The sequence below is a fragment of the Oryctolagus cuniculus genome, chromosome 7 (assembly GCF_051225735.1).
Source record: "Oryctolagus cuniculus isolate XC-2025 breed Fujian yellow rabbit chromosome 7, ASM5122573v1, whole genome shotgun sequence".
Classification (NCBI taxonomy): domain Eukaryota; kingdom Metazoa; phylum Chordata; class Mammalia; order Lagomorpha; family Leporidae; genus Oryctolagus; species Oryctolagus cuniculus.
In genome coordinates this window covers 151,621,137-151,644,581 of record NC_142873.1, presented here as the reverse complement: position 1 = coordinate 151,644,581, position 23,445 = coordinate 151,621,137, and the positions used below count along the sequence as shown (strand labels likewise).

The 23,445-nt window shown below is 51.5% G+C and overlaps 1 protein-coding gene across 6 annotated transcripts in view; it reads left to right on the top strand.

Annotated features, from left to right (window-relative positions):
• The first annotated feature begins 12,751 nt into the window (after positions 1 to 12,751).
• Positions 12,752 to 23,445, top strand: part of OTUD3 (OTU deubiquitinase 3) — a 30,592-nt gene continuing 19,898 nt past the window's right edge. For 2 of the 6 annotated variants that reach the window (XM_008265779.5, XM_002716005.6), the window contains exons 1-2: positions 12,752 to 13,101; positions 20,129 to 20,277. In XM_008265779.5, the coding sequence (XP_008264001.2) occupies positions 12,881 to 13,101; positions 20,129 to 20,277 (370 nt within the window). In that variant the 5' untranslated portion in view covers positions 12,752 to 12,880. The remainder of the gene's footprint in view (positions 13,102 to 20,128; positions 20,278 to 23,445) is intronic. The other 4 variants (XM_089301404.1, XM_089301403.1, XM_089301406.1 and 1 more) reach the window with 3 other exon arrangements.

The following is a 23,445-nucleotide window of genomic DNA, read 5'->3' as shown; positions in this document are numbered from 1 at the left end:
CTGGGACACAACCTGGTGCCCATATGGGATGCCAGCCCCACAGGTGGAAGCTTAGCCCACTACGCCATGGCGCCGGCCTGGTCACAGGCATCTTAAACTGCTGGGCTTAGCGCTTCCTCCTGGAACTGTTATTTTGGCTGTCTGCATTTCACTGCTCCAGCAACACCATTTCCTGCCGATCCTACATTTTAACGGTCCAGAAGACAGGAAGATAAGTATGATCAAAGAATCCTGAGAATCTACGAATGGCTTTTTCTGAAAATGTGGGCTTTTGGTTGTCATGGTGAAAAGAAAGAGGAGGGGGGCAGTGCTGTGGCGTAGCAAGTAAAGCCGACACCTACAGTGCAGGCATCCCATATAAGCACCGGTTTGAGTCCCGGCTGCTCCACTTCAGATCCAGCTCTCTGCTAGGGCCTGGGGAAGCAGTGGAACTTGGGCCTCTCCACCAGTGTGGGAGACCCAGAGGAAGCTCCTGGCTCCTGGCTTCGGATTGGCTCAGCTCCGGCCATTGTAGCCATTTGGGGAGTGAACGAGTGGATGGAAGGCTTCTCTCTGCCTCTACCTCTCTGTAACTCTGCCTTTCAAAAAATTAATTAATTAAAATTAAAAATAGGAAAGAAACAGGAAGTAGTCCCTCCTGTATCTGAGGTTTTACTTCCTACCATTTCAGCTACCCACAGCCAATCAAGGTCAGAAAACATAAAACAGAAAATTCTAGAAATAAACTGTTGATGAATTTTAAATTGTGCATCATTCTGAGTTTCTTGATGAAATCTCAGGCTGCCCTGCTCTGTCCTGCCTGGACTTGAATCATCCCTCTGTCCGAGTATCTACATGGTGTAGGCTCCCCACCTGCTCATTAGCTAACAGCCATCTCAGTTATCAGATCTACAGCCAAGCCTGTGTGTGTAGCAACTCCCAGTGATGGCCGCAGGGCATCAGAGTAGAGCTACAAAGGAGGGACCAGGGAATAAAACACCAAGGACAGCTCTCCCGTGGTCCTGGGGGCACCACAGCAGAGCATACGGGAAAACGTGGTGTATAGAGGGCCCAGTGTTATCCAAGGGGCCTTGGGACACATCCTCGAGAATAAGGGGGTGAGGGCCTACTGTATGCGTCTTTCAGGAATGGCCACTGAGGCCTCTGGGCGCCTGTCCTGCGGTTCTGGGAGGGAGACCCTGCACCCTGAGCCTGGCACACCGGAGGTGACGTCATCGTGAAGTGTTCTGCCCTGACGGCTGCCTTCTGCAGACAGGAGCATCCTTCCGTAATCAGCACTGTCTGCCTTGAGTCTGGGCCTCTCACCTCCCCCATTTGTCTGTGGCCGAGGCCTTTGTCTTTTGATGAAGCTTGTTTCTAACAGACAGGATTAAAGTTGCGGTGCAGGCCTTCCCCAGGTGAGAGGAAGAGAAAGGGAGGCACCTTCCTGGGGAGGAAATGTGGCTGTTACCTGCTCGCCTGTGAACATGCCAACTGCAGTCCCTACTTGCTTCTATGGTCAGGTCAGGTTCTGCTCGCTGGAACAGAGCAATGCTGTTAACCCTTGCCAGACAGCTTAGGGCTCTGTGCGTGTGTAAAACAACAATGTGGGGAGCAGCTCGGACTAGACTAAGTTACTGGAATTAAGACTTATTCTATGCATCTGCTCTCCCACAATATGGCGCTGGGAGAGAAGTAAACAGCTTCCGCACAGCTGCCTCCAGTTCAACCAATAAACTGTAGGACTTGCTACTGATTGGAGGAGAGCAGCGTACTCGGCGTGTGGGCAGCCGAGTTAGGATTGGCGGAGGAGGACTATAAAGGAGGAGAGAGATGGCATGCACCGGGAACATCTATGGGGAACATCTAAGGGAACCCGTGCAGCCCCCGAGAGAGCCAGCCGGCGGTGTGCCGCTCCCCTGCGGAAGTGGGGAATGTGGCTAGGGGGAACTGCCCTTCCACGGAGGTGGAAGGGATAGTAGCCAACCCGGGAAGAACCAGCAGCAAACCCGGGGAGGGCCGAGCAGACGAGAGAACAGCGCAGGGTCCTGTGTTGCTCCTCCACGAAGAGGGGGAGCGACATAATGGTGCCGTGACTCGGATATGAAGCCTAGGCAGGGTTTTGTGTCGTTCCTCCATGAAGAGGGGGAGCGACACAACAACAACAACACACAAACTTCATCAGTAACTGGGTTCACATGTGCAGTGTTGTATCACATGTTATGCAGGTAACCACATACGGGAGACAAAGAGGCTAAAACTTCATATAAGAGAAAACCCTTCTTTGTTCAGGACTCAGGATTTTGGATAAGAAAGTCCACCTGGGCCTTATGCTGGCATAATAAAAGACTGCTTCCTGTTAAGAGGCTTTGGTGTCTTGTCCCAGGACACGAACCCTGCTACATGTCTACTCCTCCCTGCCAGGGGAGAACCACAGGGCCAGAGACAGAGTCCCACCCAGAGGAGGCCTGCCTAGCGGTGACAGGTTCACTGTTCAGTAGCCCCAAATTGAAAATGAGTGAATAAAAGCTACCTGTTTCGGCTGGTGCCGTGGTTCAATAGGCTAATCCTCCAACTGCGACGCCAGCACACGGGGTTCTAGTCCTGGTCGGGACGCCGGATTCTGTCCCGGTTGCTCCTCTTCCAGGCCAGCTCTCTGCTGTGGCCAGGGAGTGCAGTGGAGGATGGCCCAGGTGCTTGGGCCCTGCACCCCACAGGAGACCAGGAGAAGCACCTGGCTCCTGGCTTTAGATCAGCGCGGTGTGCCGGCTGCGGTGGCCATTGGAGGGTGAACCAACGGTAAAGGAAGACCTTTCTCTCTGTCTCTCTCTCTCTCACTGTCCACTCTGCCTGTCAAAAAAACAAAAACAAAACAAAACAAAACTACCTGTTTCTATATGGATAAATAAAAAAAGAACAGAATGCTGATTAAGCAAGCAATTTCATAGAATGCGTATCCACTTACATCTCTTTATGTAAATTAAAAATGCTGACCATTACTGTCTTTTGCTGAGTGATACACACCCCTGGATGATAAGCATCAGATTTAGTGGCTACTTCAGGTGATACTGGGCTGGGGCCTGGTGGGGAGGGGCATGCGGGGGCTTCAGTTGTACCTGTGACATTGCATTCTTCAAGGGAAGAACACTGGGGCCAGCATTGTGGCACAGCAGGTTAAGCCGTCACCTGTGACATCGGCATCTCACATGAGTACCGGTCTGGGTCCCGGCAGTTCCACTTCTGATTCAGCTCCATGCTAATATACCCGGGAAAGCCCCGGAAGTGGGCCCAAGTCCTTGGGCCCCTGCCATCCATCTGGAAGACTTGGATAAAACTCCTGAATCCTGACTTTGGCCTGACCCAGCCCTGGCTCTTGCGGCCATTTCGGGAGTGAACAAGCAGATTGGAAGATCTCTTTCTCTCTCTCTAACTTTGCCTTTCAAATGATAAATAAATAAATATTTTTGAAAAAGGAGGGGAGAATGTGGGCCTCCTAACATATGTGTACACTCTGCACAAATTCGTGATCAGTATCAACATTTCATTTTAAAAAGCAGGCTTTAAAGGTCCATACCACATACACATACATTTTAAAATGGCTTAATGGGAGCTGGCTTTGGCCTAGTTGTTGGGACACCTATGACCTATTTCTCAGTGGTTCCGTTCCTGGTTCTAGCTCCCTGCTAATGCAGAGCCTGGCAGTCAGCGGGTGGTGACTCAAGTGGTTGGGTCCTTGGCACCCATGGGCAGAGCTGCATTGAGTCCCTGGCTTCCCGCTCCAGCTGTGACCCAGTCTCAGCAGTTGCAGGAATGGTGGGGGACTGACCAGGGGCTGGGAATGCTCTTTGTCTGTCTCTGGCTTTCAAAGAAATAAGATAAGTTTTAAAAAATTTTAAAATAATAGTTTCATGTTCATCATGGAGAAAAGGTGGGAGGAAATGTTAGGAAAACCATATGGAACTTATTTTTGTAGCCTAAAAAATGGCCAAATGTGGGCAATTTCATTTAGCTGAATTTAATATATACAAAAATAGCAACAATCATCTCTAACAATGGGAGTATGGGTGATTTTTTTTGTTCTTTAATGTCTTTTTAGATCCACCATGAATATGGCCTTATTTTTCATATCAGAAAAAACATGCCCATGTGCATTATGAGCGAGAAAAGAGAAACTTGAGTTCGCCTTGAACACGTGGCTTGATGTGGGTAGCAGGGGAGGGCTCTGGCTGGGGAGATGGCAGCCGCCTGCTGGTCCTCACTCGGCGACAGAAACCAGCCAACAGGCCCGACAGGTGCAACCTCACCTCTCGGGGCCGCAGCCTCCCTGGCTATAAACAGCAGGGTCGGGCTGAGATCACTTCCGACGTCCTCTTCTGCTTGCCTCTGCTCTGGTGAGCCTGGGAGTGATCGCCCAACGCTGGCAGCAAAGTCCCTGACCTTCCCGTCACAGAGCGTCTCTGTGCTGCCCCCTAGTGTGCCCCGCGGGAGAAGCCTCCAGCGGCGGTCGGTGCATCGGCAGCCAAGGTGTGGTCCTGCCCGGGCGCCCTGCTCTCCTGTTGCAGCTGTGGGTAATTAGTTTATGCAGGATGGCTGTTACAACAAACACTGCGAGAGATTAGGATCTCTGGCACAGGGCCACCCAGCAAAGAAATTACTGGAGTTGTAAAGATAAGGCCTGCAACTCAAGGGTTAGCCGGTTCACTGCCCAGCAGGAGAGATAGGAACCCCTTACCTCCCTTATGGCCAGCGCCACCCCCCACCCCATGAAGGGCGGCTGATGAAATGCAGAGATAGAGTGAAGGTCACTGCGAACAATGGTGTCTTTCATTCCCCTTGGGAACAACACAACGCTTTCTGTCTCTGTGGGTTTCTGGAAGCTCTGTGGTTGCAAAAAGCAACAATGAGGATACTGAGCTCTTCATTTCCCAAATGCAATATATTTCAGTTTTATGGTCATTTAAGGGGGAGTGCAGTGAATGGGGAATAATGAGGTGGAAGAGAGAGAGGAGTAGGGATAAGAGGAGAGGAGAGAAGGAAAGTTGGATGTATGGTGTCAGGCACCTTGCTGGGGTCGGGATGTCGAACCTCAGGACATCTTGAAGAAGCGGCTGCACCGCTCACATTTTCCAGATCAGGAAGCCGGAGCTTAGAAGACTCTGGAAAATCCTGCCGGGCGCACGGCCGGTAAACAGCACAGATGGGCGCGGGACTCGATTCCAGCCGACCCCTCCATGGCGCTCTTGTTTTGCACCGCTGTGTGCTAAGCCGGTGACACGAGGGATGCGCCAAATTCAGAGAGAAAGTCGGAGAGGGAAAGTGGGGCAGACAGAGAGGCACACGGAGGGTGACCCGGCACTACCGAGAGCAAGAACCACAGGCAGAAAAGCACAAGATCAACAACACACACGGCTCAGCCATTAGAAAGCCCCAAAACGGGTCGGCGCCGTGGCTCACTTGGCTAATCCTCTAGCCTGCGGCACCAGCATCCCATATAGGCGTTGGGTTCTGGTCCTGGTTGTTCCTCTTCTAGTCCAGCTCTCTGCTGTGGCCCGGGAGTGCAGTGGAGGATGGCCCAAGTGCTTGGGCGCCTGCACCTGCGTGGGAGACCAGGAGGAGGCACCTGGCTCCTGGCTTCGGATTGGCATAGTGCCTGCCGTAGCGGCCATTTGGGGGGTGAACCAACAGAAGGAAGACCTTTCTCTCTGTCTCTCTCACTATCTAACTCTGTCAAATTAAAAAAAAAAAAAAAAGCCCAAAAACAGAGCACACAAAGAATGAGAAAGATAGAGATAGATGGGGGGAGGGGGTTATTGTTGATGATCACTCTTCCCTGTCCTCTACCAGGAGACTGCCCTGGAAGATAATCAGCCCTTGTTGCATTTTCACAACGTTAGGAACAAACAGCTAACCAAAGACCTGTCCAGGTACCAGGGACTCCACACCTAGAACTCACCCTTTGCAGAGACTGTGCCGGGTAACACCTGCACAGAGCATCTGCCCTGCATCAGATCCACCTGAGGGGGTGGGTCTGGGGGGTGGGGTGAGGGGATGCTGTTTGTCCTTTTCGATTACCGGTTTGTCTACACACATCCTCTGTGCCAGAGTGGAAACCATTGATTCAAAATCTAGTTATAGGCAATCTGTGACAATGTGGACATGGCGGAATTGCTAGTTAATTTGCTTGAAGAGTCCTGTGTGCACAAGAACAGGAGACCAACAACAGAGCTTAATGGATCAGAGGCTGAGATGGTGAGAGGGGCAAGGGAGAAAGAGCCCAGAAGTCTTAAATTCCAGCGATGCCGTCCTCAGGGAGAAGCAGTGTGCTGGTTGCACACGTGTGTTCACTGAGAAACCTCTGAGAACCCTGCGGGGTTGCAGTTTGAAGGGAAGGACACAGTTTTGCTCATCTACTAAAATGAATCTTATAGTTTTACTTATTTTTTAAAAAGATTTATTTAATTATTTGAAAGGTAGAGTTACAGAGAGGCAGAGGGAGAGGGAGAGGGCGAGGGAGAGGGAGAGGGAGAGGGTGAGGGAGAGGGAGAGAGAGAGAGAGAGAGAGGTGTCTTCCATCTGCTGGTTCAATCCTCAAATGGCCACAATGGCCAGAACTGACTGATCCAAAGCCAAGAGCCAGGAGATTCCTCCAGGTCTCCCATGTGAGTGCAGGGGCCCAAGGACTTGGGCCATCTTCTACTGCTTTCCCAGGCCATAGTAGAGAGCTAGATCAGAAGTGGAGCAGCCTGGACTGGAACTGATGCCCATATGGGATGGTGCTGCCACCAGCAGTGGCTTTACCTGCTACACCACAATGCAGGCCCCTATACCTTTACTTATATACCTCATACACAAACACTTGACTCTCATTTTAAAAATGCACATAAAATAGAGATACAGTCCCTCTGTGTCCTTTCTCTTCGATCTTTTCAGATTGGTGGATATCTTTCCAGACCATTTGCTACAGATTTAAGTACCCATATAAGAAGGAACTTCAAAAAATTCTTGGAAAATGGAATTAAAACACAAGTTTCTTTTTGGGAAAACTTTTTTTAAAAATATTTATTTATTTTATTTATTTGAAAGGCAGAGTGACAGAGAGATCTTCCATCTACTGGCTCACTCCCCGAATGGCCACAACGGCCAGAGCTGGGCCAGGCCAAAGCCAGGAGCCAGGAGCTTCATCCAGGTCTCCCAGGTGGGTGCAGGGGCCCCAGCTGCTTTCCCAGATGCAGCAGCAAGGAGCTGGATCTGAAGTGGAGCAGGCAGTGCCCACATGCGATGCTGGTGTTGTAGGCGGTGATTCCACCCACTGTGTCACAATGCCAGGCCCCAGGGAAAAAATCGTTCCAAGCCATGTGTAGTTTTTTCATAATCTGCACTTTCTATGAACTTTCTGTCACCCCCTTGTGTCCCTGTAGAAAGTGCTCAGTTCTCCCACGGCGTTTCGGTGTTGTGGTTCTACGCACACAGGATTCAGAGCGGATCATCCTGCCGCGTGCTTTTTCATTCAACCATATGTCTAGGAGAGAGGTATCTGTGTGAACGCATCTGACCTACGGCATTCCTCTAAACCATTGCACAGCATTTTACAAAATGACTGTTCCATAGTATAAGAAGCCGTTTTCCTATTGACAGGCACCCAGGCTGTTTCTAGTTGGTGGCTTTCACACGCCATCTTGACTTAAGCCTCCATGCACGTGGCTTCTATTGCCTGCACGCACGGTTTGCTTTAGGATAGGTAACGGGCCATGGTGTTTCTATTTCCAGGGTAGAGAATGAGAGTGCAGGCACCGGGCAGCTCAAGTTGCCCTCCACGGTGGCTCATTTACCTCTCAGGAGCCGTGAATGAGTCCCTGCCCTGGAAGTTTATTTTTTTGAAAGTCTGAAAACTGCTTTTCTTGACTGTAGTTCCCGTAGTCAGACTTTGCACTAATTTATACTGAATGCCACCTGACAAGGAAGGATGTTTCTTTTAATTACTTCTGGTCAAGAGTCTTTTATTCATAAGCACCCTTCCCTTTGGACTTAGGTATAATTTATAAGCAGTATTGTTTTGCAGGTAAAGAGAGACATTGGCTAACCCAGGCCTCTGCTGAGGGTAGAGGACCCAGCTCATTCCAAATTCTGTGCAGGGCTGAGGTGACGGGCTTTTGCAAGCGAGAGTTTTATCTGAGAAGGGCACGTGGCCACATGTCTGTCCATACGAGGGGCATCTTCAGAAAGCTCACGGAAAATGCTGATGGTTATAAACTATGCGTGCATTTCAAAATGTTTTGCACCCAAATACATTTATCTTTAATTCCACGCACCCTGAGCTTTTGGAAGATTCCTTGTATGGTTATACTCTGCCTTCCCCCATGTTTTCCCATGACAAACCCAATGTCCCTGGTTGCTGAACTTCTCAGGGGCTCTGCCCCTGAGCCCACCAGCTTTCCCCAACCAATGGGGTCATTCTAGCAACTGCTGGACCTACTGTGTGCGGGGGCTCTACCGCTCTCCCCTCCCTTCTGATGTCCATAGAATAGAAAACCAAGCATCAAGAATTAAATGACTTGCCCATGATGAACCTGGGCTGGAAATCCCCTTTCTCAACGGCTTTGGTTCGACGTCTTTGCGACCCACTATAGTGCAGAGGAACTTAGAACATCAGACACGAGTGATAGAAGAAAGAGACGATAGAAAGACCGTATCAGCAGTAAATAAGGGAGATGTTAGGAGAGTTAGAAATAGACTAAACTGATGTGTTATGTAGGGTGCTTTGCAATTTCTGAAAATCCATATGTGATGTACATCACAGTGGTTCAGAGCGTAGACGCTGGAGCCAGGTGTCCTGGCTGCAAATCCTGGCTCTGCCATTGCCTGGCTACGTGACTTCGGGGAAGTTACTCAGCCTTCCTGTGCCTTAGTTTTCTCCCATACAAAGTGGGAATAAAAATTATCCCTATCTCATTGGGTTGCTATCATGACTTTTTTTTTTTTAAGGTTTATTTTATTTATTTGAAAGAGAGTTACAGACAGAGGTAGAGTCACAGAGAGAGAGAGAGAGAGAGAGAGAGGTCTTCCATTCACTGGTTCACTCCCCACATGGCTGCAATGGCCGGAGCTGGGCTGACCTGAAGCCAGGAGCCAGGAGCCAGGAGCTTCCTCCGGGTCTCCCACGTGGGTGCAGGGGCCCAAGCTCTTGTGTCATGCTCTGCTGCTTTCACAGGCACATTATTAGCGAGCTGGATTGGAAGTGGAGCTGCAGGCCTGGGGCTTTAAGCCGCTGTACCACAGCGCTGGGCTGGCCGGTGCCTCTGCTGTAATCACTTTCAACAAGATAGCATTGGCAAAACAATGAGAATAGCGCCTCTCTCATAGCTGTCAAACAAAATACAGATGTGAATTTCCAGACCGGGGGGGGGGGTTTATTTGGGGGATGACAAAGAACAGGATTGCATCCAGGACACACGTGCGTGCACAGGACAGGGCGGAGAAAGAGGAAAGAACGATGGACCGTGTTTTGGAAGAAATCCCCCGGCACTGTGTCAGGTGAGAGACGTGAGCTCTGCTCGGGCAGTGTCGGCAGGCGCTAGGTAAACCAGTCTGCGGGTCCCAGCAAGCTGTTTCGCCAGATCGCGCTTCGGCGTGTGTGTCAAGCAAGTGTTCTTGTACAAGCGGCTAGCAGTTGTCGTGTGGCTCATGCAGTAAACTGAGGTTGCGACAGTTCCTGCGATCAGGCAAATCATAGGCGAGGCCCGCCCTCCACGCCTTCCTCGGCTTCCTTCCGCCAGGCTTCGACACGGATGCTCCATCTGCAGTGCCACAGTTTTCCCAGGGAACGCGCCACCAAGGCTGGCCACGATCACCACCGCGATTGTCGCGGTGCTCCCTGTCGTCACGCCCATTATACGGGAGAGGAAAAAGGAGGCTGGGAGACAAAGCCACTAACCCCAGATCATGCAGTCAGTCCATGGTGGACCTGGACCAGAACCCGCCTCTCTGCCCTCTTGTGGTTTCCCACTCCTAGCGCGGCCTCCCTACTTAACTCAATGCAAGCAGAGGGGTCAGTGCAGGCCTTGGAACACCCACGCAGAAAAGGGTGAGGATGGCCAGGGCTCAGGCTCTCTCTCCCTGAGAAGTGGGGTGTGTGTGTGTGAAGGAGGCAATTCAGAAAGTGTGAAACACGCAAGGTGGTTGACAACAGCCCGATCACATTCTGTGTCACGAGCTCACACTTGACATCTGTCCATCTGGCCCCCGCCATCACCATCACCTGTCTCTGGACACCCGCAGGACCCTCCTACCTGGCTTCTCCCCTTTGCATTGTAGCTTTGCGTTTGCTACAGTGAGATACCCCAGGAGCTCTCCTTACAAAGAGAAAGGCTTTGCTTAGATGCTCGTTTGGGAGAGTCAAGCCCAAGACTGCGTGGCCCCGTTGTTTGGGGGTCAGGTGAGGGTGGCAGAAGTACGTGGAAGAGCTAAAGGTCGCATCTTGAGCCAGGAACAGAGAGACTGAACTGAGCCCAAAAACCCTCTCTCGAAAATGCCCTTGCAAGGACACGCCCCCAGTGACCCAAGGATTTCCCGCTGGGCCCCGCCTCCTAGAGGCTCCACCCTGAGAGCAATTCCTGAACACGTGGGCCTTTGGGGGGACTTTCAGCATCCAAACCAAAGCATCCCCCCTTCAACCCACTCTCCCCGCCATAGCCAAGGCCGTGCTTCTAAATGCAAACATGATATGTCAGCCCCCGGCTTAGGGCCCTTCAACAGCTGCACTCCACTCTGTCCTACAGCCTGTAAGTCACGGCCGGACCACACCCCGCTTTCCATTTCCTGGCTCACGGCTAGAGCCCTGTGCTCCGGTCAAATCGAACTTCCTTCTGTTCCTCATCCAAGTTCCGACGGGGAGAAGACACAGCCCCTCTGCTCTGAACTCCCTGGCCAAGTTCTGCAGCGCTGTGACTGCCTGTAGCCCTGAAACAGCTCCTACCTCTCCTGCCTTTGATGTAGACTTTACCAGGCCCTGGTTTCTCGCCCTCGGCCGTGGGTCCTCTGTGTTCGCTTTGGTGATTATGAATCCTCTCCAAGACTAACTCGCTCCATTAAGGGAGGGACCCAGGGTAAGGGCAATGGAGAGACCACAAATCACAGACACCCCGAATGCAGTCTTCACCAATGCTTTGCTCTACTCTGAGAGGTTTCACAGGAACTCCAGGCTCTGATCAAAGAAATTAATGCCCCGCCCACCCTAGACCCCGGACCAACCAAAGACCATAGCCTCCTATCGCTGACCAATCAAAGGAAGGCCATGAGCACTGTGGACCAACCAGAGACCTGCCCGCAAGCCGGTCACGCTCCGCACAACTCCCACTTGAATCTGTAAGGTCCGCCCGCCCCCTTTCACCTCTCGGGGAGCTCAGGAACTCAGTGCTGGCTGCCTGTCTCCCGGCTCTGTGCATTGCACAGTAAACTCCTGCTTTCTTCTCCCACTCCGCTGTCAGTGATTGGCCCACACACCAGGCCTTGTGGGGTTCTACAACACTCCCCACTGGACCCTGGGATCCCAGAAGGCAACTGTCCTGTCTGCTAATTTGGTGTTATCTCAGGCCCCCAGCATAGGTAATGAGAGTTATTTACCTATTGATGATAGAGATGATCCGTGAAATTGGGAAAGCAGATCTGACTGTCCCAGGGAACTTGCTGGCAGGGTGAGAAAATACAAACATTACAGGGCTGGGCTGGCTCTGTGGTGCTGGGCTGGCTCTGTGGTGCTGGGCTGGCTCTGCGGTGTAGTGGGCAAAGCCACCGCCCGCGGTGCTGGCATCCACATAAGCACCGGTTTGAGTCCTAGTTGCTCCTCTTCTGATCCAGCTCTCTGCTATGGCCTGGGAAAGCAGTACAAGATGGCCCAAGTCCTCGGGCCCCTGCACCCATGTGGGAGACCAGGAAGAAGCTCCTGGATCCTGTTTCCCATTAGCAGTGAACCAGTGGATAGAAGACCATTCTGTCTGTCCTTCTCTTTGTCTGTAACTCTGCCTCTCGAATGAATGAATGAATGAATGGATAAATCTTAAACAAGAGGAGCCAAGATAGGGGAGGGGAGGGGAAGAGACTACTGGTGGAGTTAGGTTCCAGGTCCCGTGAGTGTGGCTTTTTCTGATTTTCCCAGGATTGTCTCCGTGTTAAAACAGGAACTCTTGCAACCCAGGAACATCCTTATCCAGGCAAAGCCAGGTTGGTCGTCCCAGGATGGACTCTGGCGCACCGGAGGTAGCATCAGCAATCTCAGACAGAGGGCTGCTTGGTGGTTAAGTTATGAGAGAAGGCGAAGAGGGCGGGAATTAAGGGAGTGTACGGGCCCCGGAGGCGGCGCTAAGCTCTGCCTGTTGGCTGTGTAGCCTTGCAATCACTTACTAACCTCATGGCTGTTTCCTGTATTTGGGGACAACCACACAAGAATGCACCATGTGAAAGTGCCTATCCCAGACAGGGGCACACAGCCAGGGTTACATCTTTCGTTGTCGTTTCCTTCCTTTCTCAACTCTTGTCGCCTCACTCTTCTATTAATATTTCTCTTTGATTGTGTTGATTTTGTGTGTGTGTTTTGGGGAACCGGGTCTGGTTCCACCTGCTCCTCCCTTGAAGGACCGCCCCACCGCTAGGGGGCAGCGCAGGACAAGCCAAGATGGCTGCTTCTCTAGCCCCGCAGGCGCTCTCCATGCCGTCCTTCGGCCGCGCTCCGCGGAGGCGGGGTCGGCGGAAACCTCGTCACGTGACCGCGGGCCGTCGCGTCCGCGCAGGCGCGGTAGGCGCGCCGCCGTCGCCGGGCTCGTCTGCCGTGCCGCTTTGCCTCCTCGGCATCTGAGGCGGCCGCCCGGCGTTCCTGCGGCTTTCTCTCCTGCCGCCGCGGGCCGAGGCCATGTCCCGAAAGCAGGCGGCGAAGAGCCGGCCTGGCAGCGGCAGCCGCAAAGTGGAGGCCGAGCGCAAGCGGGACGAGCGGGCGGCGCGCCGGGCCCTGGCCAAGGAGCGACGGAACCGGCCGGAGTCCGGCGGCGGCGGCGGCTGCGAGGAGGAGTTCGCCAGCTTCGCCAACCAGCTGCAGGCCTTGGGGCTGAAGCTGCGGGAGGTGCCGGGGGACGGGTGAGGCGGGCCGGGAGCGCGGGAGGCGGCGCCGGGGGATGCGCCGGGCCGGGCCCGGCGACCGTCGCCCGCCCCCGTCCATTCATTCCCGCGGGCGTCCCGAGCGCCTCCCGCGAGCGCGGGGGTGCGGGGACCGGAGGGCCGGACGAGGACCCCAGAGGTGTTCGTGGGGGCAGACGGCCCGAGGGCTCTAGAGAGCGGAGCCGCTTCGGGTCGGCCCCAGGCCTCTCCGGGCGGTGACTTTCCGGCCGAGAGCCGCCGAGGCGGAGGAAGGCGTCCTCTGGGCTCGCCGCAGCTTCCCGGTCGGGATCGCTCGCGAACTGCCCTGGGTTTGCCGTTTCCGCTTTCCTACCTCGCGCGTGCCCCAGCCTCGGGCGAATGGGATCTCTCGGTGTTCCCGGCGTTCGTCCCAGCTTCCGCCTGAGCTGCAAGAACGGCCTGGCTGCGTCTGCTCTCCCGGTGCCCGGCGTAGGGAGAGCAAGCTTTTCCCACTTTTTTTTTTTTTTTTTCTCTGAGTGGCAGAGAACAGTGTCACACTGGCCGGCCTGCCCAGGCCTGAGCACCGGACTCTGCGGTGTGTCCGGTGGGGGTGGGCCGGGGTCGCGCGTGTCGGCCGCTCTAGGCCTGACACTCTCAGGGGGCCCAGGAGCCTGCGGTTGGCGGCAGAAGGTTGCTTAGGAGCGGAACTGAGTGCGCCAGGCGGAGTGGGGTCTTGCGACGCTTTGGGAAGGCGGCGGCATCTCGGGGCTCCCCTCCCCCCGACCCCCGCGTCTGCAGTTCTCGCGGCACCCGCTCCTTGAGGGAGGCGCTGGGAGTGTGTTGATGGCTGAGATACTTAGCGAGTTCTGGGGTGGCAAGGGAGGCTCACTGGCCATCACGGAGGAGCCCAAACTCCTTTCTGTCATTACAGCCACCAGTGTTTAGTGTGGCCGCAACAGGAAGCTGTGCGACGTGAGAGTGAGCAGACGCCATCCCTCGAGCTCGCCACACCTGGTGGCTCTGTGGGCAGTGTATCGGGTACCCTCTGGAAAGCTCCACTGTGCCCTGGGAGAGAATGGGGGTGAAGGAGGTGAAAACCGTTTTTCGTGGTTACCTTGGAAGGGTCTCAGGGACCTCCCACCTCCCCAGGTCCTGAATCACGCTTTGCGAACGAATAATAGAAATAATTAAAATAAGGCTCGAAATACTCTTAGCAGTGACTGGTTTCCCTGGTGTTACGGAGGAGGAAGCGGCTAGGACACCCTGGAGTGGGCGGGAAGACCTCGTCCATGCAGCACACACTCGGCCCTTGGGCAGGGCAGGGCTGCTCTGATGGGATCGGAGGGGCCGAGGGGAGCGGGGTGGGGAGCCCTAGTAGAGAGGCACAGACGCGCTCTGTGTTGAAGATCTGTAAGTTGCCGCGGATGACAGCAGCCTGGGGAACAGGAGAGCAGTGAGGGGCAGGGCCTGCAGAGGCCAGCGGCCTCTCTCACTGCTGAGATCCCTGGGCGTTAGACAGGATGATCGTCTTCCTGATGTGGGCTCCGTGAAGCAGATAACCCCCTTCTGTTCACACATTCCTCGCTTGGGAGTCCTGAGGTGGACCGCGTCAGCCCTCTGGTGCTGTGGCCGTTTAGAATATGGTGGTGATAGTGACGGAGCAGCAGGGGTCAGCATCTGCTGTCAAGTGCTGATTGAGGGAAGGGTTTGGCATAGTAGGTAAGATACTGCCTAAGGCACCCACCTCCCACATAGCAGTGCCCGAGTTCAAGTCTTGGGCCTGCTCCTGAGTCCAGCTCCCTGCTAATGCATGCCTGGGAAGCAGCAATGATGGCCCAAGTAATTGGGTCCCTGCCGGGACCTGGGATCCTGAAATGAGTTCCAGGCTCCCACGCGTTTGGGGAGTGACCAGCAAAAGCAAATGGGGGCTCTTGATGACTTTCTCTCTCCACGTCTCAAATAAAACAATAATTCTTTGATTACTCAGGGTGAGATATGAAGTTAGGGTACTAAAGTTGACAGTTTCGCTCTTCCTTTCTACTGTGATCTGATCACAATAGCATCTTGCTATAAGCATGATTTTGACAATATGATACTTGTAGCATTTTGGGATCTCTGGTGGCTTGGGGGAGTGAAATGGGCTGGTTTGCTGTGATGTAGCCTTTACATGAATTGACCCCGTTTAGCATAGATTAATCAGAGAGAGACTTACAATATTTGTATCAGGGACCATTGTCACATTGGATGTGTTATCTAGAGGGTAGACCCACAGAAATTGAATTCAGCTTCAAGATAAAGTTGATGTGGTGGATGTTGTCTGTAAGAGCATGGCTGGCTTTAGTGTGTAGTGATTAGCAGTACAGTATTGGCCTGTCTCTGGACTATATTGTTACATCTTACTGGATGTAACCCTAAATTACATTACTAGTTAGTAGTGTTCTAAAATTAAAGCATTGAGAAATTACTAATTTTGCTATTTATAACAAGTAATTTTATTTTAAATTTTTATTTTATTATTTTTTAAACTTTTCAACTGTAGATCTGGCCACAGCTTCCCTGGTGAGGATCTTCCAGTGGCCTCTTGTGCATTTATTTATTTATTTATTTAAGCTTTATTTATTTCTTTGAAAGGCAAAGTGACGCATAGAGAGAGGGGCAGGGCAGGGGGAGGAGAAGGGAGAGAAAGGGGTATTTCCACCCACTGGTTTACTCCCCAAATGGCTGCCAACAGCCAGGGCTGGGCCAGCCTGAGACCAGGATTCTGAAATTCATCTGGGTCTCCCACATGGGTCACTTGGGCCATCCTCCACTACCTTACAAGATGTGTCAGCTGGAAGCTGGATCTGAAGCAGAGTGGCTGGGACTGGAACCAGTGCTCCCGTGTGGGACGCTGCTGTGTCACAATGCCTGCCCCCCGAAGCAGCATTTGAGCCGGTAGGATCTTAGTGGTAGAAGGCTGCTCACAAAACGTCTTGCCTGGTTCACATAACCTGTACAGCAGTCCTATCTTTGGCACCTAGTTAAGTAGTTTTCAACACTACTGGCCCAGTGGAAATACTCATTTAAAAAATGTCATGCCTTGGCTTGTTTGTAGATCAGCTGAAGTTTCATTGGTAATTTTAACATGCTGTCATAATTTGGAATCACTGATTTAGACTCTAGATTCCAGGTTAATGTATCTCAAAATCTGGGACGTGGTGTGCTACTTCAAATAGCTGGAGAGACTAAATTGCTTGGCCCCAGCCCCTGTGTGTGATTCAGTAGGCCTGGGATGGGGCCCCAGCATTTTCTGCCTCTCAAATTAATAAGGTAAAAAGGAACAGGTGAAACTAATTTTAATTACATTTAAGCCAGTCTGCCTAAAATATTACCACTTTCAACATATAATCAATATAAAAATTACTGGTAAGATAATAGTTGTTTAATATGAACTTGTCAGAAGCTAGTGTGTCACACGTGCAGCACAGCTCTCCGCTCAGCCGCACTTCAGATGCTCAGTGGTTAGGTGGTGCAGACCTGGGCAGCTCCGGGACTGCCAGTGCTGGGGACTCACACAGCCCTGAGCCTGCAGTCACTAGTGCTGAGCACACTTCCCTTTATTACCAGACTCACTGAGTGTCTGCACCTCCACGGCTTAGTTTCACTGTACGAGTAAATGTGCTGCTTGGAATGACAGACAGCTGGAGCCAGCACCGTGTCCCTCGGAGCTGCTCTTGCGCTCAACGTTACTGGTTCCTGTGCTTCGTGTTATATAGTTTAATGCCCACCACATCATCTCAATATGTCTCCTGAGATACAGTAACCAGAGCAGTGCCCAGTGCTACAGGACACCGGAATTGTAAACACCACACTGGCTTGGAATCTCTTAGAGGTCAGAGTGGTTTGACCTTGAAGACGAACACAACCTTCTCCCCCTCCTTTCCTGCACATTGCTGTAACTGCAGTGTCAGAGTCCATAAACTGTTTTGGTGTCTATATTGAAGTATTGTACTAAATTATTTAACACCCAAACCCCTTACATGCTGCTTGTGTAATTGGTTGTTTTTGTCAACTCAAATGCTAGACCTTATATCCCTAAAGCACAGCGGTTCTCAAGCACGGATGATCTGGCTCTCCCAAGGGACATTTGGCAATGTCTGGAGACATTTTTGGTTGTCACAGCTGATGGGAGGTGGCAGAGTGCTGCCGGCATCTAGTAGGAAGAAGCCACAGGCGCCCTTCCACGTGCTGTGGCACACGAGATGGCTCCCCCAGCAAAGAGTTAGCCCAGCTGTCCGTGAGATTCAGAGTCTGCTGTAGTATGGTAGTGATGGTGTGGTCTGGCAGACAGCCCGGATCGCCTAGGGGTCCCTTGGGCAATGGTGCTTGGTTCAGTGTCTTTAGTGCTCTTGCTTGTCTCCCCTAAGGAAACCCAAGTCACTGGTGTTTGTCCTTGTTTCCTGTGTCACTGCCTGTAACCCAGTCGGAAAAGGAAGCAGTTTCACTCTATCTTGACCTGTTTTTAATAAACTGAGAGTTTGGTGAATATAGAAAAGTGGATAAATTTGACAGTTACTCCTAATTCTACGTGGGAATAATGGTGGCCTGACGTTTTAGTGTTGATGTTTGAGTGAGAGTACAGGCTAGAGCCAGGCTGCCTGGGTTTGAATCCCAAGTTTACCACCTGCTAGTTCTGTGACCCTGGGGGCTAATAAAAATCCCTGTCAGTACAGTGGAAAGCAGCAGGCACAGTTAGTACAGGTGGAGTATTTAGAACAGGCTGTGGCCACGCAGATACTTCAGCAGTGGTTTCAGGGCTTATTCTTTGCCTGTGTCTGTGTGTGTTGGGCAGATGAATGTGTGATACTCATGTGGTGTATCTAGTTTTATACCTTCTCTTCTGGAGTTTGTGGGTAACATTTGCCTGTGTTAGTAAAGTTCTTTGCAAGCATGTTACTTTCTTTTTTTCATTCCTCTCTCTTTTTTTTTTTAAAAAAGATTTATTTATTTTTTTGAAAGAGAGAAGGAGAGACAGAGACAGAGAGAGAGAGAGAGAGAGAGAGAGGTCTTCCATCCACTAGTTCACTCCCCAAATGGCTGTAACAACTGAGGCTGGGCCAAGCTGAAGTCAGGGGCCGGATATTTCTTCTGGGCCTGCCATGAGGGCGCAGAGGCCCAAGCACTTGGGCCATGCTCCACTGCTTTCCCAGGCACATTATCAGGAAGCTGGATTGGAAGTGGAGCAACTGGGACTTGAATGGGCGCCCATGTGGGATGCTGGCACTGCAGGCTGTGGCTTAACCCACTATGCCACAGCGCCAGTCCTAAGCATGTTACTTTCTATGGGATACTCTGAATTTTCAGCTATTAAAAGTAATTTTTGTGCTAGGTTTTACATCTCAAACTAGATTCAGAAGTAGACTAGTGGGGGCCGACGCTGTGGCGTAGAGGGTAAAGCCGCTATCTGCAGTGCCAGCATACCATACATGCACCAGTTCATGTCCCAACTGCTCCACTTCCAATCCAGCTCTCTTCTGTAGCCTGCAAAGCAGTAGAAGATGGCCTACGTTTTTGGGTCCTTGCACCCATGTGGGAGACTCGGAAGAAGCTCCTGGTTTCGTATCGGCTGAATTGCAGCCATTTGGGAGTGAACCAGCGGATGGAAGATCTCTCTCTCTCTCTCTCTCTACCTCTACCTCTACCTCTCTGTAACTCTGCCTTTCAAATAAATAAATAAATCTTTTAAAATTAAAAAAGTAGACTAATGGTGGTAGATGCTTAAAAGGTTAAGAAAAGCTTGAGCAAAGCTGAAAATTGAAAAGATTTTATCTGTTAGCTTTGTCTCTGTGATCAAAAAAATGCCTGCCCTCGTTAGATTTCAGCAGTGGACACTCAGTGCAGCATGTAGAACCCTGCAGTCTAACCCTCCTAGAATCTTGTCACAGGTGGATGTAAAGGTTCTTGCTTTCTAATTTATAGACTCTTTAGAAATCTCCCTTTTTCTTGCTCCCTCCAAGAAAAAAGAAGAGATTGTACATTAGAAGAGATTCCTGCCACCCTGTTACAGTCTATTGAAAATGTACTTTTCTGAACTGCAAAGCAAAAAACCTTTTCTCCTACACATGGAAGTCTGAAATCCTCCTGAAACGGATGAGTTTCTGTTTGGGGTTAGAGCATCCCAGCTTTTCATTTGGAAGAGTAAACAGTTTAGTGTGAAATTGGGCAGCTGTTAGCTTCCGAGTGGCGCACTTGCTTAGTTGTCAGGGTACCAGATTGTGTTTGTCTTCTTTTCGTCTCTGTATCCAGGCCTCTGTGTTTGTGATATAGTTTGGAATTGTAGATGCCTTTGAGGCATTTGAAAGTAAACATAACTCTTACAGTTTATTGCTGACATTTTAATTTTCGAAAAACAGAACGCAGTATTTCAGGTTTTTATTTGGCAGGAATGACCTGGGCGTTGTTGCTGGCTGGCTGACAGACAGGTGAGGGGGCGAGGGAGGAGATGTCTCCACAGTGCAGCTGCTGTCCGTGCGCTTTCTGGCTTTCTCCACTGTGTTCTTGGGACTCAGCATGTTGAGTTCAGTTGTTTGTGTTGGGAGCTTCACCAATTGCCGTCTTTTGAGAAGCAGTGTCTGTTATATGAACAGTTACTTAGGTGGACTGCTGTAGTGACGCTTGTTTCAGGGAGGGATCTGATCCAGGACTCACAGCCCTGAGGTGTGGAATGGCTTCTGAGGTCTGGGCCCTGTGTTTGCTGGGAGACCCTACGGTCTCCCCACGTCCACTTGCTGAGGCCCAGGACATTGCCTGACCCTCCTGAGTCAGCCAGCTGGTGAGTGGGCACGAGTTCCTGTTCATTCCTCTCAGGAAGGTGATGTGATTGGGTAGCTCTCTTGTGCCCCCCCCTCCCCCCCGCCTCCCCAGGATTGGGAAAGAATCAAAGAATCATGTACGGTTAGCGTTGAAGCTTGACCTCTGAGAGATTTCCGAGGAGGGTCTGGCACGAAACATTGTTTTAGGTAAACAGTCCGCATTTGGAAGGTCATGACCAGTGTTCCTGTTTTGGCAGCAATTGCCTGTTCAGAGCTCTTGGTGACCAGCTGGAGGGACACTCGCGAAATCATCTCAAGCACCGACAGGAGACAGTGGACTTCATGGTGAGGCAGCGGGAAGACTTTGAGCCGTTTGTAGAAGATGATGTTCCTTTCGAGAAGCACGGTAGGTTCACTGTGGGATGCAGAATCTTCTGGAATAATGCAGGGGGTGATTAAGTCCATCCGCATCCCTGGCCTTCCCCTAGGGCTTGGTCGTCTGAGTTACAGCTCACTTGTTACTTTGTAATAGGCACCAGTATGCTAGGTAGTTGGCAATCAATAGATGTAAGTATAAATGCCCTTCATGAAAATGAAGTCAGTTGACATGAAAAGCTTGTCCTGACTTCTTACTCAGTGAGGCAGCCTATAAAATAGTGTGTATGGGTGTGGCATGTGGCGCAGTGGTTAGGATGTGGCTTGGGATGGCCACATCCCGTATCAGAGTGCCTGCGTTCAAAGTCTACCTCTGCTTCCTGCTGCTGTGCGCTCAGGGAGACAGCCGTGTTCAAGCACTCGCCTCTTTGACACCATGTGGGAGACCTGGGCTGAGCTCCCAAACTGTTGTAGGCCTTTGGGAGTGAACCAGTGGGCAGAAGATCCCTCTGTTTTTCTTTGTTTATCTGCCTGTCCAATAAAATGGAATTAAAAACAAAATAGTGTGGCTAGACAGGTCCTGTTTTTACAAGGTACACAGATGGTAGGAAAAGTCTGGAAAGGTACACTTTCCAGCAATCACTTGCCCTCTTTAAACTTCTTTTTTATTATTATTATTATTTTTTTTTTTGACAGGCAGAGTGGACAGTGAGAGAGAGAGAGACAGAGAGAAAGGTCTTCCTTTGCCGTTGGTTCACCCTCCAATGGCCGCCGTGGCTGGCGCGCTGTGGCCGGCGCACCGCGCTGATCCGATGGCAGGAGCCAAGAGCCAGGTGCTTTTCCTGGTCTCCCATGGGGTGCAGGACCCAAGCACCTGGGCCATCCTCCACTGCACTCCCTGGCCACAGCAGAGGGCTGGCCTGGAAGAGGGGCGACCGGGACAGAATCCGGCGCCCCGACCGGGACTAGAACCCAGTGTGCCGGCGCCGTTAGGCGGAGGATTAGCCTAGTGAGCCGCAGTGCCGGCCCTCTTTAAACTTCTATAAAAGGGAGATAATAAAAGCACCTCTTCTGGCCGGCGCCGCGTACTGCGTCCATGGCTGTGCCAGGATGAAACCAGCAACCTGAAATTCAGTCCTGATCCCCCATGTGAATATTGGGGACCCACGTACTTGAGCTGTCACCTGCTGCCTCTCAGGGTGTTTATTAACAGGAAGCTAGAATTGAAAGCAGGGCACAGTATTATGGCACAGTGGGTTAAGCTGCTGCCTGGGATGCTGGCATCCTATATGAGCACTGATTTGAGTACTAGCTGCTTTGCTTCCAATCCAGCTCCAGCTAATGTGCCTGGGAAAGCACTGGAGGACAGCCCAAGTGCTTGGGTCCCTGCATCCATGTGGGAGACCTGGAAGAAGCTCCTGGCTCCTGGCTTCAGCTTGGCCCAGCTCTGGCCGTTGCAGCCACTTGGGGAGTGAACCAGTGGATGGAAGACCTCTCTCTCTCTGTCTTTCCCTCTCACTTTACCTTTCAAATAAATAAAATAAAAGATGAAGAGTTTTAAAGATTTATTTTATTTATTTGAAAGGCAGGGGCTGGCACTGTGGCATAGTGGGTAAGGCTGCTGCCTGCAGCATATGGGTGCCAGTTCAAGTCCTGGCTGCTCTTCTTCTGATCTAGCTCTCTGCTATGGCCTGGGAAGGCAGTGGAAGATGGCCCAGGTCTTTGGGCCCCTGCACCCTCGTGGGAGACCTGGAGGAAGCTCCTGGCTCCTGGCTTCAGATCGGAACAGCTCCAGCCATTGTAGCCATCTGGGGAGGGTGCAGGGTCCCAAGGACTTGGGCCATCTTCTAGTGCTTTCTCAGGCCATAGCAGAGAGCTGGATCAGAAGTGGAACAGCCAGATCTCAAACCAGCGCCCATATGGAATGCTGGCACTGCAGGCTTGTGAGCTTTGAAACATTAATTTCAACAAATATTTATTAAGGGTCTACTATACTCGGTGCTATTTATGTTTTATAAATAGCATTTTCATCAATAGCTTGGTCTTACCTCTCTCTTATCAGCGGAGACAGTTATTACTCTTGTTTTTTAGACCGCAGAGGCCATCTTGAAAATGGGTGGGGAGAGATACTGAGAAGGCTTTCCACATGAGCTAGATGAGAGAAGAGGAGGGTCTCCACCAAGGCATGAGTAGGGCCCAAGCCAAGACACAGTTTCCCCTGCAATTGATGGGACTCACTGGAGGGGAGAGAAGGAGGAGACAGGAGTGGCTGTAAAGACTCTGCTTAGGGAGTGGTCAGGGAGCTGCACTCTTAGGACAGGAAGCAGCAGGTGGAGGACCACTGGGATGGGATGGATTAGAGAGTTGGCAGGACAGGGGACTTAGACTTTGGGTCACCAGTAGGACAATCACCTTAGATGTGCTACCAGGTGTGTTGGAATGTTGGTGCTGCGTAAGAATGTGGGTGACAAAGAAGTGAGAAGTGGCTTTGCCTGCAAGAGGAGGTGAAAAGAACCCAGAATTCTGCACATGCTCCTTGTGTGCTGGTGGAAGGCTAGACTTACTTCCTTTATCACTTCTGTTGTAGTTGCTGCTTCTGTTATCTGTCTGCATTGTTACATTGTGGGCTCTTGAGGGTAGGGACTGTCTTCCCCCAGTGTGTGGCTGTTGAATGAGTAAATGAATGAATCCCTTAACCATTGAGGACCTGGTTACCCTTGTGTCTGGCTATGTCTTTAGAATCATTCTTTCCTTCAGACGTGGGCTTCAAAGAATTGGCAACATGTTTTCCCTCAGCTGTACAGAAACCCAAGTAATCTTTTTTTTTTTTTTTAAGATTTATTTATTTATTTGAAAGGCAATGTTCCACAGAGAGAAGGAGATACAGAGGAAGAGAGCTTCCATCTGCTGGTTCACTCCCGAGATGGCCAGACCTAGGCCAGGCCAAAGCTAGGAGCCAGGAGCTTCCTCTGGGTCTCCCACACAGGTGCAGGGACCCAAGGACTTGGGCCATCTTCTACTGCTCTCCCAGGCCATACAGAGAGCTGGATTGGAAATGGAGCAGCTGGGACTTGAACTAGTACCCATAAGGGATGCCAGCACTGCAAGCAGCAGCCTTACCCACTGCACCACAGCACCGGCCCCCCACCTTCCCCCCAGTGTTCTTAATGCCTCATCTCCTTGTAACCAGACATTCATT